Consider the following 18848-nt stretch of genomic DNA (forward strand, 5'->3'; position numbering starts at 1 on the left):
GCAATACTCCAGGATCAATGATGTGATTGTGACCGGACTTAAGATAAAACCCCGCTCATATGCTCATGCGGTGACTACTGGCAGTGAGGATGAGCCCGGAGACCTGGAGGTGAGCTCCGCGGAGCAACAGGTGGTGGCCTTTCTTGCGACCAGGGACATACATCTGGATGTGGACTCAATCGAGGCTTGTCACCCTCTCCTCAAGAAGAAGGACAATAACACACCGGCTGTGATTCTGAGGTTTGTCAATCGGAAAAATAAGATCGCACTGATGAAACAGGGAAAAAAGCTGAAAGGTACCAATGTATACTTGAACAACACGTTCTCATTCCCAACTCGTCACATATGGACGCTTGGTCAGGACCCCTTGGCGTCACATATTAACGCACTGGGTACCCCCTTGGCGTCATTTTTCAACGAGCAGGGCAGTCCGATAGACTTCAATGGAACTCTGAACCGGAGCCTGCGGCGTTGAAATTTGACGTCTTGGGTAAACACACCACAGCCCGTTGACTGCTGTGGATGGATCGAGACTACAATAAATAAGAATAGATAGGAATAGGCTACAATAAATGATCTATGCCGAGTGTGGTCAAATGGCGGCCCCCATATCATCTTTATCTGGCCACCCAACTGTTTTTTAATGTTAAGAAATCCCTCGCAGTCTGATATTAAAGTGCCCTCTGAGAAAAAGGGGGAGCGTTCACAGAAAATGAACAACGGTGAGTTTAACAACGGTCATCGTGTGTGCGACAGCATTCAGCGGTGAGTTTAACAACGCCCCACTGCAGCTAAAGCATCATTCAGAGGTGAGTTTAACCAAAACAACGCTCAACTGCAGGTAGAACAGCATTCAGAGGTGAGTTTAACAACGCTCCACGGTGCGTGTAGTAAGAAGTTTAAGCGTTTTCTGGTCACAGGGTAAGTGACTAATTAGGGTGCATGCTGGATAATGTATTTTTATAGGACTCTGGTATTGATAAATAAATATGTATATATGCTTGTGTTCGATTAATCAATGTCTTGTTTATTTATTTATTTATTAAAAATCCTCAAAATTAATAACGCTGACGTCATTGTATGGCGCGATCGCGATCCCAAGGTCCATTGCGATTTTCCACTCGGTAAGTAGAAAAGTTAATTAATAGAGATCGAGACTATTCTTAAATTCACACACTAAAAACTGTAGAATCAGGTCAAGTTGTGTTTAGAACTTTTAGAAGTGTAAGGCAGCAATTTATTAGGACGGTTAATGATAGAAAACTTTTTTTATATATATATAAATTACTTGCTGCACCAAATGTGCAGTAGGCTAGCAAAGTTAGCTAATTAAATTCAAGTTAATTTTTTCGCATATAATCATGAAGGTGCAATCATGGGGAATACAAGATTTTCAGTACTGATGTGTTTCCAGTTACCTATTTTACATACTCAGACTGCCACTTTAGCCAACATTATAAATGGTCCGGTAAAAAACAGGGTTGCCAGATTAGTTTGTTTTCCAGCCCAGTAATTGTTTAAAATCCACAAATAATCTGACAATAAACGCCTAAATATTATCTATAATAAACAGTAGAAACAAAATCATAACAACAACATTATTGTGTCTCAGCACAATTTCTCAGTTTTCTATTTCTTTCTTTTGTATTAAAATAACAAAATTCCACCTGCCCAAGCCCATTTATTCACACATGGTGTAACCCAAAATCAACCAAATGGGTGGAAAACTGTCCAATCTGGCAACATTGATGAAGAATACTGGTGTAAAGTGTAAGGCACAGGTGTCAAACTCAGTTCCTGGAGGGTCGCAGCCCTGCAGAGTTTAGTTCCAACCCTAAATAAATGCACCTTACTCAGCTAATCAAGTCCTTAAGGCTTATTTAAAAGTTAAAGGTATGTTTGTTGGAGCAGGGCTGCGGCCCTCCAGGAACAGAGTTTGACACCTCTGGTGTAAGGTATTCAATTCTTAATATATTTTTTTTCTCTCTCATCAGGTCTTTCGAATTTGCCTGCTCCTTATTCTAAACCCGACCACACAGACAAACACACACTCACTCACACACACAATAAAGGCACTTATAAGAGCCACGTCTGTCCTGTTTACCTGTCTGTGCTGTAGTTTACTTGTCAGTCTCTTTTTAGCTCTCTCTAATCTTTATCTCTGTTTTTATCTTTATTTGTTTTATTTGATCATCTCTCCAGTTCTCTTAATAGTTCCTAAAAATCCTCTTTATTGTAACAGTTTGTCCATCTGTTGTTTGTTTGTTATATTTCTTGTCTAGTCATGACAAGGCCCAAATTCAGGTCCTGCCCTTCTTGCCAGACTCCCAATCAGGCAAGCAGGAAAACCTGTCATGTCTGCTTTGGAAGCCTGTCCACCAAAAAAAAAATAAATGAAAAAGTGGCATCACTGGATAGCCAGTGGGGGAAATCTGTCCTTAAAAGCAGAAATGCTGGGCGTCTAATTGATTCTGCCCGTATTGCAGTAAGTAAAATAGTTCATATTTCATATTTTAGTGTGAAGTAAAACTGAAAGGCCATGTTTTTCACATACTGAATATCATACTAATATGATCTGGGGCCGTATTCACAAAACATCTTAAGGCTAAAAGTAGCTCCTAACTTACAGATTTAGGAGAAACTCTTAAAAATAATGGGCGTGTCAGTCCTAATTTTAGGAGTCCTAAATTTTTGCTCTAAGAGAATTTCACAAAGCATTTTAGCACTAAAACTAGCTCCTAAATCTGTGAAATGTTAGGAGTAGTCAAGAGGACTCCTAAGTCACTAAGACCAAATCACAAACAGTCCTAATCCACCTAAAGACACTGAACAGTGAACACCATTGAGGCAATAGCGATAGAGCCTTGGGTGCTCAACCTTTTCTTTATAAATGCAATATATTTTGATTTATAGATTTGAATCTATGATGAGACGCCAAAAATAAATCTTTAACAAATAAATAAATATTGTCTGATTACCCGGGGCAATGGTTTTCATGAGTTCACACTTACAAATGATTGAATAGAGTAATATATGTATATTTTGGAATATATACATTTTTATTAAAACATATTTATTTGAATAGTGCAACATTTGTATTTTAAAACCTTTATTTTAATATGGGAATATGACACTTCATTCTACAATATTTCTATGATTAAATCACTGACTTCTCCCCATCAGCCAATCACTGTGTGTTTACTCCATAGCAACGAGGTCAACCCCGCCCTTACTCTTAGCTTAAGACTTCAGTCTATTCCTTAGTAAAAGTTGGTCTCAGCAGCTTTGTGAATAGGTTTTAAGAGAAAACTCTTAGCTAAGAACTTTTACTGCTATTTAGGAGAACTCTTAGTGGTAAGATAAAATGTTTTGTGAATACGGCCCCTGGCCTTTACAAACATAGTCTTATTTCATACATGGAAGAATCCGTCTTTACTTATAAATTTTGCTAAAGAGTTACAAAATTGTATTCTGTGTCAAGTATTAAGTAAGTCATGATGGCAATGGCAGAAACTGTAGCAGTACCTCTGGCCTTATCTTATATTGACGATTGATTGTATACAGTTCAAGAGTAATGTGTCTTCTAAAATAATCTTAATGAAACGTGTTATGGCTCATTTTATTGCATTGTTTTTCATTAAATAAAATTGCTTTTAACAGTGCTAATGTTTCTAATACTTCAGTGGGTGTTGCTAACTAATGTGTGATAACTGCTTTTGTTCATTTCAGGTGCAGAAACTTGAGGCTGTTGGATACAAGCCAATTTTATTTATTGGGAAACAGGACAAAAGGGCTTCAAATAAGTGGGTGGCAGATATTATTACACATCTGCACCACACTCCTGTCACCAAAATTCTTTTGGAGAAGATGCGGAGGGCTTATGAGTTTATCTTAACAAAAGGTAAGAGTAATGTTTTTGTTTAGAAATTATGGTTATTTAAAATACATGTATATTTCTCTGTTACTATGTACAAAGTAAACTTGTATTTTAGCAACCTCCACAGCACAGCAGCCAGAGAGTGTCGCCGCGGAGCAGCCGGAGAGCCAAGCCACGGAGCAGCCAGAGAGCGTCGCCGTGGAGCAGCCGGAGAGCCAAACCATGGAGCAGCCGGAGAGCCTCACTGCGGAGCAGCCGGAGAGCATCGCCGTGGAGCAGCCGGAGAGCCAAACCAAGGAGCAGCTGGAGAGCATCGCCATGGAGCAGCCAGAGAGCGTCTCCGTGGAGCAGCTGGAGAGCCTCACTGCGGAGCAGCCGGAGAGCATCGCCGTGGAGCAGCCGGAGAGCCAAACCAAGGAGCAGCCGGAGAGCATCGCCATGGAGCAGCCAGAGAGCGTCTCCGTGGAGCAGCTGGAGAGCCTCACTGCGGAGCAGCTGGAGAGACAAACCACGGAGCAGCCGGAGAGCCTCACCAAGCAGTCTGAACCCGTATTTGTTCTGAATCTTGTTCCTGTGTCTTCCTCACTCTCTCCAACCTTTCTCTCTCCTCCTTCCTCTGCTACTCCTACAACTGTTCTTCCTTCACTTTCTTCCCCTCCTCCACCTCCACTGCGGCAGAGGAAAAGAAGGTTAAACACCTTTACCGCGTCACACTCTACCACCCCTGTCTCTCCTCCATATCCATCTCCCTCTTCCATTTCCAAGCCTTTGAGTCAGGAGGTGCCACTGGTAAAGAACAGAAGAAAAGGTAACTTTTTGCATGGTACGTCTTACTCCACACTATTAATAAATTTGCTCCCAGTCAAAGCTGACTTCATGTAAATTGGATTCATTCAGCTAACCAGGACATTGGTAGCCAGTTCACAGTATTTTGTTATTTACGTAGTTGTTTAGCTGTGGTTTAGTGGCCAATGTCCAAGGGTTGAGGGAAACCAATCCAGTACATTTTGCTTGATTGACAAAAACGGGGACAAATTCACTTTGACACAAATGGAAAAGACTGCATATCACCTCACATGTGAAATTATAAATATGGGCTTGTGTGATTCAGCTACAAAGCATGGCATTCGTGGCTTAATAAACTTGTCTTTTCATTATTTCAGGTTGTCGAAAATGTAGTAGGCAGAAGGTTTTCCTTTTTGATAAAATAACTGGGGAACGGATAAATGAGGTAAAATGTCTTATTAGGCCATGTGCTGGACTCAGTGACTGATTCTGACCTTTAAAAGATAATATCCAGTGATTGCTTAAACAGTTAAAGTAATTATTACTTGTGTTTGTTTGTGTCTGTGTAGGGGAAAGCTGAATTGAAAGTTCACTGGTTGCCTTGCACTGTGTGGTAAGTCATGTTTTATTTCCTTTTTAATTCCATTTCAATGCAATGGATTAGTCCATTCCATGACCCAATACAATGTTGGCAAAGTTCAACTGCTGTCTTGCAAGCAGCATGGAAGTTCATGCAGTGATGTCCAGTGTTGGCAAAGTAATGCATTACAATATTGCATTACTCCCTTAAAAAATAACTAATTGCATTACTTAGTTACTTTTTATTTGCATTACTTTTTCACCTGGGCTTGTTTGTTTGTATTTAATAACAACAAAAAATATATATTTTGGCAAATGTTTAAGGCTCTTTCACACCAAACGTGAAATTAATAAGCCTTAGGCAGAAGGAAATGCATATCCATTCCTTACAGTGGAGGGCGTAAATGTGAGTAAATGTTCACATTTAGTCTAGATCAGGGGTGGCAAACCCTGGTCCTGGAGAGCCTCAGTCCTGCAGAGTTTAGCTTCAACCCTGATTTAAAAACTCACCTGATGTAGCTTTCTAGCAACCTTACAAACCTTGATTATCTTGTTCAGGTGTGTTTGATTAGGGTTGGAGCTGAACTCTGCAGGACTGTGGCTCTTCATGACCAGGGTTTGCCACCCCTGGTCTAGAACTACAACAACCATCATGTTCACACAGCACACACAACACCTCTTTAGCACTTTATTTCTCTCAACTTTAGGACAGGAGAGGTGTCAGTCAATAAATGTGAAAAAGTAACTTGTGTTACTTATTTGAAAAAGTAACTTGGATATTTTGTTATATGCTCCCTGATCTTGGCAGTAAATAATCCTCTGAGGTAGCCTGTAGAGAAACTGGTGTGAGGTCGATGGTCAGTACTTTGATTTAAATAGCGATGAGGTAGAGGCATTGGGAAGAGCTAGATCTGGCAGGCATGCCCTTGAAGCCTCTGGTCTTGCATCCTGAGGATGAGACAGAAAAACAAACAGAAAGGTATTGGTACAGGTGCCATTCACTTAAAAAAAGAGTTATAGTATGTAAAGTGTGTGTGTGTGTTCTTGTATACATGGTTGTATACAAGGACACAAATGTGTATAATGACATGGGTATTACAATGTAAACATGGTTTATGAGGACACACTAAACAGTGTTTTTTTTAAATTCAAAAATGCAGACAGTTTCCTGTGATGGGTAGGTTTAAGCCAGGCACACACTGAACAATTGTAAGACTTATTATGACTGTAATTTGATACTTACGACTGATCATGCCCAAGTGTGTCAAGTCATAGCCAGTTGCGTTTAGTCAGTGTTTACAGTCGCATTTAAATTCCTTGTGTAAGTATTTAAATGTGCTTTAGTCGAAGAAAACTGTCTTTGTGTGTTGAGCTCAGAATGTTTCAGCTAGTAGTTAAGTGTGTCCCTGGCTATAGGGGCAGAATATACAGTTTGCTAATGTAGAATATACAGTTTGTACAGTATAGAAACATTATGCCTATGGAATGTCCCCACAATTCACAAAAACAAACATGTGTGTGTGTGTGTGTGTGTGTGTGTGTGTGTGTGTGTGTGTGTGTGTGTGTGTGTGTGTGTGTGTGTGTGTGTGTGTGTGTGTGTGTGTGTGTGTGTGTAACTGAAATGAGTCTTGAGTTTGGTTGTAAACTGACTGTCTCTAAATTTGGAATGCTTGGAAGACTATTCCATAGTTTCAGAGACAAATGGGAGAATGATCTACCTCAACTTTATTTAGAATATTATATGAAGATCTTGGAATTCTGTGATTGAAGCGGACACAAGTTATTGTTGGTAATGAGGAGCTGGAACATCCAGTGCTTTTCAAGTAATTAATATCATTTTAAATTAGTTGACAAGCAGCCAATGTATTGACAATAAAATGGTGCTGATGTGATCATATTTTCTGCTTCTAGTAAGTGGTCTAGCGGCTACATTTTGAACTAGCTGAAGCTTATTGAGCCTGCAGGACATCCACCCAATGCATTACAATAGTAGCAGTGATTCATCCCCAAAATTTTTCAGCATCTGAAACACTAAGCATGTGTCATATTTTAGCAAAAGTTCTAAGATGGACAATCCTGTTGTACATGTGCTGGAAATGTGATTTTCAAAGGACAGATTGCAGTCGAGCATAAGATCTGTGTTCTAAACTGTTCTGGATGACTTAACAATACATCCACTGAGAGGCAAATTAATCACCTTGCTTTTGGAGTTTTTTTGGACCAATAATTAATACTTCTGTTTTGCCAGAATTTCTTAAATAGGATGATGCTGGAATTTGTTTGCATTAAAGATGAGAGCAGTGACAGCAGTGATAATAAAATGCATGAGGAAGATCAGAGACAGAGAAGAGCAGTAATAAATATTAGTGAAGAGGAGAATAATGAAGAAAGGCAATGGGATCAAGATGCAGCCACTACCCTTATCCCGAGTCTGTAGAACTGCAAAATCTGCTTGGAACACAACATGATAACATGCTGAAATTTCTAAACTAATTCTGCTTCTGCAAGTCAGATATAGCCACTTTTCAACTAATCCAATAGTGGTTTTTACTCCTAACAAATATGAGATTTTCCTCAACCCACTAATATAACTTAATCCCTCAGTTTATCAGAAACATTTTGAAATCACTCAATTTGAAAGTACATGGCTTTCAGTGTACAGAAACTGTATGGAAACATGTAATATTAAAAGTAACTAGTAACACTAGTAATTAAAGCTGCCAGACCGTGTACTTGACTAAAAAGTACAATATTTAAATCTGAGATGTAATGTTGTAGAAGTATAAAACTGTGTAAAATGAAAATATGCCAGTTAAGTCCAATTACCTCAAATTTGTATTTTAAATTACTAAGTACTTTGTAAAGTAAATTACTGAGTAAATGTGCAGTTACATTCCACCACTTGGGTTAACCAGGATTAATGCTGCTTTAACAAGCATCGTTAAATGTCATCTCTTTAATTTAAACATGACAGTGATCTTGATTTTTGCTCTGTGTTCTAATGACATTATGTACACTTATGATGTTTTACAGTGGCAAAACCTGGGATGACACATGGGAGCCTGCGAGTGAATTCCAAAACATTGTGCCAAAGTCCCCACATCCCAACCAGCTTTCAGCATGACAACATCACCATAAACACCTGGACTCATCAATCACCCTTCAATGCAGTTTATTTTTGAGTGTTTTTGCTGTTCTTCAGTAAAGTTTTTGCACAGTACCCAGTCTCTTTTAGCGTTTATTTTCTTACAGTTGTCTTTTTAAAAACTTTTTGCTTTTGTCATGAACTGCTTAACAGTTAACAGTGTACCTTGCGAGATCATAAGTTTGTTGTCTGTGAGCATAAGCTCATAAATACCAAAAAATACTCCAAAAGCTACTAAAATGTCACTCAAATGTTGTAGTCATAAATTAGATATGAATTACTTTATTATTTATAATCATAATTGTAATTACCAATTTATGTTTTCCTTGCATTTAGTTTAGTTTTTGGCTTCTTTAAAGGGAAGAAAATAATGCAAGTTTCCTGATGGCAGACTTGCATCTCCTGGTTTGTAAAAAAAAAAAAAAAAAAAAGAGACAGAGAGAGAAAGGCTTTAAAAAGTTTTTTATTTAAAGCCTGTTGGGTCACAAGTATTTTATGTTTAATAGATTAATTTATCTCTGTTAAAAATTACTGCATGCTAGAATAACTATCACAGTCATTTTCTTTTTGTAATAAAAAATGAAATATTTTGATATATTGTATTATTTATTTCACATACAGTGCACAGCTGCAACAATTATTTAATATTAGTTACCCTCTGCTTAATGCCATGGAAACCAACTGGCCTTTGAAAAAATGTTTCAGTTAATTGTATATAAAATAAAACTATTTTTAATATTCTACTACGTAGTAAAGAAACAAAAGGGCCCTGTAGACCTGCCAATCACATCTAATTCCATGATGCCCGCAAGTCAACTCAACGGGAAAGACTGAGGAATACAGCTACGGCAACTGGACATGCGCACATCAATATTGCGTCATTTAATATTTATTTATTTAATTTAATAACTATATTTGCAGTATTGTAAGGGTATGTTTAGGGTTGGGGTAGGGTAAGTGTTAATAAAACTCAATTTGATAAGTAACAAGTTTAATTCACCATTATTTTCCCTAAAACTTTGCATCACTTCCGGCAGTAACTGTACTGTAATTACCATATATGGACAAGTATGACGTGACACAGCTCTAACAGGACACGCTGTGATTGGAGTAACTTTTAGGCCAAAATAAAGAGTGATTAATGTTGCAAACTATGTTTTGATGTCTTTATTACGTAAGTAATACTGTCATTTATCAATGAGGTATTGCTATGTTGAAAGAAATTACCCGTTTACAGAGATCCTAACCCTAACCCTAGTGTAACTTCAATGAACTACATTTTACTGCGCCATTGTTTTCCGTTCCATTGATAGAATTACAGAGGCGTATGGGTAATGCAGTTTAAAAACATTTAGTAATTAAATCAAATAAATACAATCTTTAATGAACAAATGGGCATCCAAATATGTTCATTGTACAAACCTCTATGACATATTTGAGAGTCAGAATGAAATTTGGTATTTTACTGTGAGCACATTTTAAAATGCTTTTATAATGCCTTTCCACGCATGTCAGAAATCTCTGATCAATATTATTTAATAAACATAGCATAAATAGTTGTCCTACCAATTTTCTCTTTGATATGCTTACCAGACTTTGAGTTACAGCCATTTGAAATGTGCATTTGTTTTGCTCTTCCAGGGGCCGCTGCCAGGTCCCTGGGGGAGGTAGGACAGTAAAACTTACACAGATAGACTCTCTTCATCATGAACAACAAACTGTTGATTCATATTTATAACTGAATATTGTTTTCTTTTCCCCATTTTCTATATTTACATCATGCTTGTGTTATGTTTTGCTGATATTGTGAGACTCTGACTACAGTAACATAGGCACAGGATGGTGCACAATAAAAAGAATCACAGTATAAAAGACAACAATAGTTCATTATTGTCTCAAATGTCATTAATATGACTAAAAATGTTTATGTAAAAGAAGCATGGTAAGTAATTACAAAGTTTTTTTTATTTTTTACATCATGAAATTAAACAAACTCATATGATGGTATAGTGCATTTTTATTTTCAAAACAATTAACAATTTATTATACAATACACCATGTAAAACATTTTATTGTAGACTATAAAATAGCATAAAGACAAACTGGATTCAATAGAAATAAAAAGGGACTTCAAAATTGCTATCATCATGCTGTTTATCAGGTCACAGCTGATGAAGCTACACAAGTGGTGAAATGTTTTGAGCACCACAGAATCAAATCAGTTGACTCCAATACTTTTATTAGATGACACATAAGCGGATGTAATATTATACTGGGAAATAATGATTCCTCCTTATCATAATGGTTTTCTTCCTCATAATTTGCTCTTTATGTCTCTAAAAAGGTTTCAGTTGTTATGTAACACCTTACCGTTAAAGTAAACTACACTTTCACAGCCACGAGCTGAAGTTCTAACATTTCATTTTCCCCTGTGAATCATATAACCTTAAATTATTATTACTCATGCAAGATTATTAATTATTTTGTACACAACCTACACTAAAAATTATTTTCATAAATTAATCTGCTATTTATTTCTTGACAAATGAAGAGTTTGGTTTGTGATAAAGTATGAAAATGAGAAAATCAGACACAATTACACACAACCCAAAAAGATACATTGATAAAAGCTGTGAACAGTTCAAACCTCAAATAAAACAATACATGCTGGAACCATTAAATGTTTTTGCATGAAAATTATTAAAATTAATTTTCTGCCAATCAACTAATTGTACTGTTGAGAAGTTTCTTTTGCAACAAAATGTCATTTTATAAGCTCTCCATGTGCTGTCAAATGCATTTTTTTTCTCTCAGAATTTATAAGTAAAATGTATAAGTAAAAAGTTGGATGAGAAGAAACAACTCATACCTCAAATCTCTTTAATTAATGCACTTAATTTCCACCACAGACTGGTTCTATAGGCATGCAAGCACACATTTCTATGTATGTGAAAGAAGAGGCAACACTTTTGGTTCCATTTATAAAGGTGATGAAAAGCAGATTTTATTACATTCTTAATATCCAGAGTTAAGGTCATTGTCCAGAACGATGAAAGGTGTCACAGTCTTGTGGATTACAGTCCGTCATCAGACATTTCACAGTCACTGTCGTACTCATCAGCTGAAGCACTGTACAAAAAGTTGATGTTGCCTTCTCCAGACAAAACTTGCAGGTAACAGTCTCTTGCTTGCACCTTCATTTCTCTGACTTTATGTTGCTTTCTGAGGATGATGCTCTGCAGACCTTTCAAACCCTCTTCACTTAGGCCACATGGTGAATCTTAAAAGAGGAACAAAATAACATTAAGCATGCCTTAGAAACTTTATAAACAGACATCATTGTTGTGTATATTTATTAGGGCTGCCCCAAACAGTCAACGAAATGTTAGTCAGTCAGAATAACCATAGTTTTTCCTGCATACAACACAACCAAACAAAGCCACAGGACTTGGTAACAATCAGACAGTCACGAACAGATATTATGGATTACACGGCTGGTCCTCATGTTCACTAGATAGTAAATGTCATGAAGGAAATTCAAAGTTTGAGCATTGCGAGGGCATCAAGGACAAGAAAGCAACATTCTCTACTTTCAGCTACCAGTTGGAGTGAGATTCAGGCCAAGTGTAACGACTTATAGAGCTAAAAGCCACTTATCGTTAAATAAAATGTTTTCATTACTAGGCTACTTACTTCAATGATTAGAGAGGACATGTCCTATATGTAGTTATGGGAATATGTACTTTAGTAGATTTTAGTTAACAGATCACTCTTACTAACTGTATAATAAAAATATTCCGATAGTTGTGATGGAGCGCAGGGAAATCTAAGGTCAGAGCAACCCTAATGTTTATGCCATTTCTTACAAATACATACTTCTCATTGTCTCACTGGCAAACATGCGGGACAGCTCTCTGAGGTTATCAGCACGAGTTGAAAGAGATTTCCAGTGGTGGTCCATCTCTGCCACAAGAATCTTCAGCTCTTCCTCAAGTCTTCTTACTGACATGATGATGTCAAACGCTCTTCTTTTTGTCCTTAGATCGACAGAGTCTGGAATGCATTTATGAGAAAGACTTAAGTCATTTGTATCAAACATCAACCTTTAAAGAATCACAGAAAAAGTCACAGAATGACAATTGAAGCATTGAGGGTTATGTGTCATAATGTATGTATCAGATTTGTCAGAAGCAGTCAACAGACTAGTGTACACACCATTGTGTGGTAGCTGCCATGGCCAAGCTGTCTCACCAGACAGAATGGTTTCCATGCAAAGACTTTCTGTGCTTGGAACCATTCTGTTGTATTTCTCCACAACAGATGTCAGGATCCCCTTCTCCTCCCTGATCTTGCGGCGGATTCTGGCACGACCTTTGTTCCCATCGGTGTCTTTATAGAGACGCTGGGAACGTCTCTTGATACTTGCTACCAGGACCTCAATTCTGCTGGCCAAGCCATCAGCATCATTTGTGGTTGTTACTGTTGCTGCTGAGAAGAAATAGGTAGTTTGCAGTTTAAATTAAAATAAAAGTAACAATTACAATTATTTGTGCACTGTAAAACCAAACAGTGAAATTAATTAAATGAAATGAGTTTGTTTCACTCAAATAATAATGGAAGTTCTATGTATTTATTAGGAAAAAAGTTTTGTGAACTCAAAATTTCATTTTAGTAAGCATAACATAATATGATTTAGTTTAATTGCAGCAGATTTCTAATTCCCAGCATGCTTTGTGTCAGACATTATAAATAAATGTTAAAATTAAGTGTTATTTTGTGTGTTTTTGCAGATTATCATAGGTTATTCTTTAATATTGTTTGATGTTGTGATTTACAGGAGGTTCTGTTATGTTAGTTTTGTAGGGTTATACCACTGTGTTGAAGAGTAGAGCATGTGTTTTGGTTGAGGATTGGCTGCTAAACATTTTAAACCACATGTACTGTATGTTGTTTGATTATATACATATAATGACAGTCTCTTTGATAGTTATATTAGCATGTGTTATTTGCTATCAAACATTTAACCAAGATCTGAAAGTGATATTTATGTAAATGAGCTGTTTGTAATTAACACTATGATGAGTGGGGTGAGGCTGAGAACTGTGGGAGTGAATGGATGTCGGTGATTCTGAACTTTAAAAATGAGTTTACTTAAATGTTTTGAGTATTCTGAACTTGAGGTTTAACAGTAATCATTTCCTCACCGTCTGCCCACTCCTTTACATCACTGACCCAGTCTTCCAATTGGCTCTCTGTCACTGCCAATTGGGCTTTCATGGACTCTAGGTTTCGTAACTGGCTTTGCAGAGCTTTTCTGGCCTACAATGACAAGCAATCACAGAACCAAGAAACAAGAACCAAATGTTCAATGCACAGCTTCATACACTGCAAACACACAATACTGACCATCTAAAACAAATTCTACTGATGTCATTACCTTCTGATATCGGCGAGACAGTGAAATTGCCAAATTTCTGAACTTTTGCTGATTCCAGCGCATGGCCATGAGAGTCAGCATGTCTGTGCGTCCTGCAAACACAGAAAATATGATGTTACCATATAATGTATAAAATATGATGTTATTATGTCATTATGTAACTAGAGCAGTATGTGGTCATCTTACCTGCTTTTGACATATGTTTTGTCGTCACTGCAATCCTAGAGAGGAAGGCATTGCACTGTTCCACCTCCTCCCCTAGTGTTAGTCCAGCCCCATCCTGATACGCCCCACTCCATTTCACCTGAGTAAGAAAACATAAATAAACAAAGAACCAGATGTTTGCAGATGTTTGGTTTAAGATAATGTGGTTCTGTCACATAGTAACGTTTTCTTACCTCGCATTTAAAATCATGTGCTTTGGCATGAAATACCGAAAGGAATGGCCTCATGTTCAGGAGGTGCTGGAGCTCTGGGCAGCTTTTTGCAACTCTTTGCAGGTAGGGCCAATATTTGCAGGTCACATCCATACAAAAAAAAAGTGACTTGCCTACTGGCCAGCTTTTCTTGAAGGTACAGGGGATAGGCAAAAATTTCACCGTTGTACATATTTAAAGCACAGAGCAGCACTCCGTGCCGACAAACCGCAAGCTCCAATCCCTCTTCGTCTACCTTGCTGGCAGATCTTTGGGAGGTCTCTCTGGCTGCTGACCACTCGCCTCCACAAACACCTCTCCCACCGACCTACAATATGGATAATGGTCAATGAAAACAAGACTCTTCTAAACAAACTCTTCAGTAAGAGGTTACTGTAGTATTGTAGTTTTATTTATCATCATATACACTTTTACATGTTTGGTTGTGCTGTGAATGTGGTCCACAAATCTCGTAACATCTTCATCCTTGGCTATAAAGATGCCTTCAAAGATGGCCTGTTCCTCAGATCTAAAAAAAACAAACAAAAAAACAACAACAAAGGTACAGAACAATTTATGATAACTTCTTAGAGTTGTCATAAGTACCAACTTCAGTACCAGTCTGAAATTTAAAAAATGTAATGCTTTGAGCACTGTTGAGCGGATTCGTAAACACCTCTGATTGGCCATTGTGTTCACACACTCATTGGGTATGTCTGAGAATGGCTTTAATGATCAGCGCTAAAAGCATTAGTCACATTTTTATAATTTTTAATAATTTTTATACGTCAGTACTTTTGACAACTCTATAACTTAAAATTTAAGATTACTTTGTGCATAATAAAGAGCCATGTTTTCTTAATAATATGTAAGAACACTGTGACACACAGTTTGAAGTACCTAGCAGCATTCTTAAAACGGTAGTGCTTGCGGTTTCCATCTACGGAAACGGCGAGCATATTTGGGGTGCATGCAGGGCAGATGAAGGGCTCTTCCTTGCATATACTGTCCACCTCAAATCGTACGGCCTCCCACTCAAAAACTCTTCTGAAAACTGTCTGCAGAGATCTTGCCAGTCTATTAAAAATAAAGAAACCAACAGCTAATAATATACAACAAATACATTAGCATCAAACAGGTTTTCAGCCCACAATTCAAATACATTAACAATACTGCAGGATTAATAAATTCAATACTCACACGACCAAAGCGAACAGTTCGCTGATCCAGCATTCTTAAAAATGCTTGGCAGGACAGTCCTGGTGCCACCATCTTCATTTCCTCAAATGAGAAAAATATATCGGTAGCATACATTGTGGCAAACTGAAGGGTTGCCGGCCAGTAGTCACTGCCGTTTAGGTCGGCCACTACAGCAGTCCAAGTGGCTTGGCATGCCTCACAAAATAACTCGGGCATGCTTAGATCATATCGTCCTGGAAAAATCAAAAACACATCCACTGTAATGCAATTCTTTGCTGGGTCAATCAGGGTTTGGGTTCTTAATACAATTTATACATTACTTTGTATACTTCATAAGATGCTTCTCAAACAGGACAAAATAAAGTTCTTTACATTCTTACCATTCATTGTGACCACAGCAACAGTCTTTCCTGGACTGACCCTCAATGACTCTGGTGAACAACCACAGATTTTTTCAGGCATTTCCACAGGTACAAGCCGCACTGAAAAAGATCATACAGTACATGTGAATTAACATAATTTGTATTGACTAAGTAATATAAGATTGTAATGGATCAATGTTATTGAAGCACATTGCTGAAAAAGAACACAAGATATGCTCAAAAAGCCGACTGACACAGAGTATCTACATAAATTCAAGATCAAACAAAAAGAGAAAAAAGGGATCATTTAAATAATAAAACTTATGAGCTTAACTATTCTGAAAATGGGATATGTTGTACAAACACAAGCCAAAACTTACCACATTGGGAAAGAGACTTATCCACCACAACAGTTGTTGGAGGCAATGGCTGGAAGAATCCAGCAGTCATGGCATCTCTATTGTGGAGGACATGTCTGGTGTGCATGCTGATGTCACATTCAGCACAGAAGAAGGGGCGTGGTCGACAGTCACAACACCGGATAACTGCTGGACTGCTCCTACACTGTTGGCAGATGTGTGTTGCCACACTTTCTTTTGCTGCAGCCGTGTTTACCAGACGGGGTCTCTCTGCCCTCCACCTCTCTGAAAAGAGACTCTGACGTATGCTCCAGTTCGAGGATGCCAGAAGAGGATCTCTTGGGGTTCCAAGAGGTGATGCCTCATCACCTGAGGAATCGCTCAGTGAGTGCTGGAGATCTTGTAGAAAACACTCTGTTAAAATAGTATGGAGTTTTTAGAAACAATAGCAAATTTTAAAATACAAACATTTATTTACATTCTAACCCACTGTCAGATATAAATGGAAACAATGAAAATGGTGTACAATGAAGTACAAACCAACAGTCTCTGGAGCAAAGGCCACCTCACAGTTAGTGTCAGGAGCATTGAAGGGAGGATCAATGTTCTGAATGTGATCAGCTGTAGAGGATTAAAACAACACAAATCAACATTTACATATATCATTCAAATTTACAACTGAAATTACCAGCCTGAAATGGCACAAGCTCACTGTTTAAAGGGATAGTTCACCCAAAAATTTAAATTCTTTCATCATTTACTCACCCTTAAAGAGTTCCAAACCTGTATTCATTTATTTGTTCTGCTGAACACAAAGGAAGATATTTTGAAGAATGTTTGTAACCAAACAGTTGGTGGACCCCACTCACTTCCATAGTATTTATTTCTCCATACTAAGGAAGTCAGCGGTGTCCCACAACTGTTTGGTTACCCATATTCATCAAAATATCTTCTTTTGTGTTCAGCAGAACAAATAAATGAATACAGGTTTGGAACCTGAGGGTGAATAAATGACGACAAAATTTTTAATTCTGGGTGAACTATCCCTTTAACATACAGCTGGAGAGTTTTTTTATTTCCCAAACCCTAATGTGGACAGTCCAATTACTCTCGTTTAGCTGCCTATAAGGTGTCTTATAGATGATAACAGCATATAGGAATGCTTATATAGAAGCAGATTAAAATAAAACAAGCTGGCTGGCCATTGACAACACACTCAGAAGAATGCGTCGTTTCAAACACAGCCTTCCCAAGACCAACACCTTGCAAGCGATTTACTATGATGGTAACCAGGCAGGCACATTTTACTGCATAACCATAATATTGACAAGATTTCCTAAAATGTCATAACAGCCCACAAATAAACATTTTTTTTATGTGCTAATTTTGTAGTTCATACTGCTTTACAAAAATATTTAATAGTAACATAAATGTGCCTCTTTCACTTAATTTTTCACTTTCACTTAAGACTAGTGACATCTTTAATAAATCTACTTTTTATGTAAAAAATCAAATGACTGGTTCTGGTTTGATTGTTTCCCTGACATATCAACTAAACATGTATTCCTTCATTTCCTTAATTCCTTTATTACAATATTAAGTCCCTAAACAATGTGATTTCTCAAAAAATCTTTAATGAAAAACAATACTGACCCTTTTTTGACTGATGCCTGCTTGATCTTGGCCTTGCATAGACAATATTTCCATGCACGTCTCTTTTTCTCCAGTGCACCCTTGGTTGCCTTGGCTCAGGCATCTTTGCTGGTGCTGCTGCCTCCTCCTCTTCTTGCAGCTCACCAAGAAAGTCATCAAGACTTTGGAGCTCATCCTTCAGTTCTTGATGATCAACCAAGTTATCCAAGACCATTAGATTTTCTTGGATTTCTGAATCACTCATGGTTATAGTGATGGGCAGAAAAACAAACAGACAGAAAGACTCACAACAAAGAGATGGACAAATAAAACAGGGGGGGGGGGGGGGGGGGGGACAAAGAGAGACAGAGAGAGAGAGCTGAAGAGAGTACAGGTGATGGGTACAGGTTAACAAGATGGACGTGGCTCTTAAAAGTGCCTTTGTTATTTATTTGTGTGTGTGTGTATGTGGTGGAGTGTTAGAATAAAGATAATTTTTGCTGGCAAATTTGAGGGACCTAATGATGAAAAAGAAAAAACAAACAGACAAACAAAAAAACAGAATTGAACATTTTACATCAGTATTCTCTTCACCTGTGTTGCCAGATTGGGCTTGAGTGTACGTAAAATTGATTTTATACAGTTGAATAAGCAAAAAGTTAATACTGTTAAATACATTTAACACAAAAATTGTTAATAATGTAAGTTTTTCTCTATTTCGCCAACAAAAATAGTTCCAAACAAAACAGCAGAACTCACTGTAAAAAGTACATGAATCAATTAATAACTTATGACAACATAATTTATTATTACATTAATTATACACATGGTTTTATTTCATAGTGAGAAATTGTGCTGAGACACAATAATGTTGTTGTTATGATTTTGTTTCTACTGTTTATTATAGATAATATTTAGGCGTTTATTGTCAGATTATTTGTGGATTTTAAACAATTACTGGGCTGGAAAACAAACTAATCTGGCAACCCTGTTTTTTACCGGACCATTTATAATGTTGGCTAAAGTGGCAGTCTGAGTATGTAAAATAGGTAACT

The 18848-nt window shown here is 37.4% G+C and overlaps 3 protein-coding genes across 5 annotated transcripts; 1 reads left to right on the forward strand and 2 right to left on the reverse strand.

Annotated features, from left to right (window-relative positions):
* The first annotated feature begins 3738 nt into the window (after window positions 1-3738).
* On the forward strand, window positions 3739-8627 carry LOC137018689 (proteoglycan 4-like). Of its 2 annotated transcripts, XM_067383395.1 has the most exons (6): window positions 3739-3901; window positions 3993-4426; window positions 4556-4685; window positions 5041-5108; window positions 5233-5276; window positions 8276-8627. In XM_067383395.1, the coding sequence occupies exons 1-6, from the start codon at window positions 3868-3870 to the stop codon at window positions 8364-8366; spliced, it is 801 nt and encodes a 266-aa protein (XP_067239496.1). In that variant the 5' UTR covers window positions 3739-3867; the 3' UTR covers window positions 8367-8627. The 2 variants fall into 2 exon arrangements, with proteins under 2 accessions (XP_067239496.1, XP_067239494.1); XM_067383393.1 differs by having other exon boundaries at window positions 3993-4685.
* A 2739-nt stretch (window positions 8628-11366) lies between these two features.
* On the reverse strand, window positions 11367-14385 carry LOC137018690 (uncharacterized). 2 transcript variants are annotated; one of them, XM_067383397.1, is made up of 7 exons: window positions 14223-14385; window positions 14011-14128; window positions 13825-13916; window positions 13592-13706; window positions 12603-12872; window positions 12264-12440; window positions 11367-11667 (listed from the first exon to the last, which is right to left on the reverse strand). In XM_067383397.1, exons 1-7 carry the CDS (start codon window positions 14352-14354, stop codon window positions 11462-11464), a joined length of 1110 nt encoding a protein of 369 aa, XP_067239498.1. In that variant the 5' UTR covers window positions 14355-14385; the 3' UTR covers window positions 11367-11461. The 2 variants fall into 2 exon arrangements, with proteins under 2 accessions (XP_067239498.1, XP_067239497.1); XM_067383396.1 differs by having other exon boundaries at window positions 12603-12875.
* An 890-nt stretch (window positions 14386-15275) lies between these two features.
* LOC137018293 (uncharacterized) lies at window positions 15276-18103 on the reverse strand. The gene is made up of 6 exons (XM_067382898.1): window positions 17815-18103; window positions 16702-16782; window positions 16183-16575; window positions 15821-15922; window positions 15441-15673; window positions 15276-15317 (listed from the first exon to the last, which is right to left on the reverse strand). Exons 1-6 carry the CDS (start codon window positions 18056-18058, stop codon window positions 15276-15278), a joined length of 1095 nt encoding a protein of 364 aa, XP_067238999.1. The 5' UTR covers window positions 18059-18103.
* Between the last annotated feature and the right edge of the window lie 745 nt (window positions 18104-18848).

This window comes from Chanodichthys erythropterus, chromosome 4, assembly GCF_024489055.1.
Source record: "Chanodichthys erythropterus isolate Z2021 chromosome 4, ASM2448905v1, whole genome shotgun sequence".
Lineage (NCBI taxonomy): Eukaryota > Metazoa > Chordata > Actinopteri > Cypriniformes > Xenocyprididae > Chanodichthys > Chanodichthys erythropterus.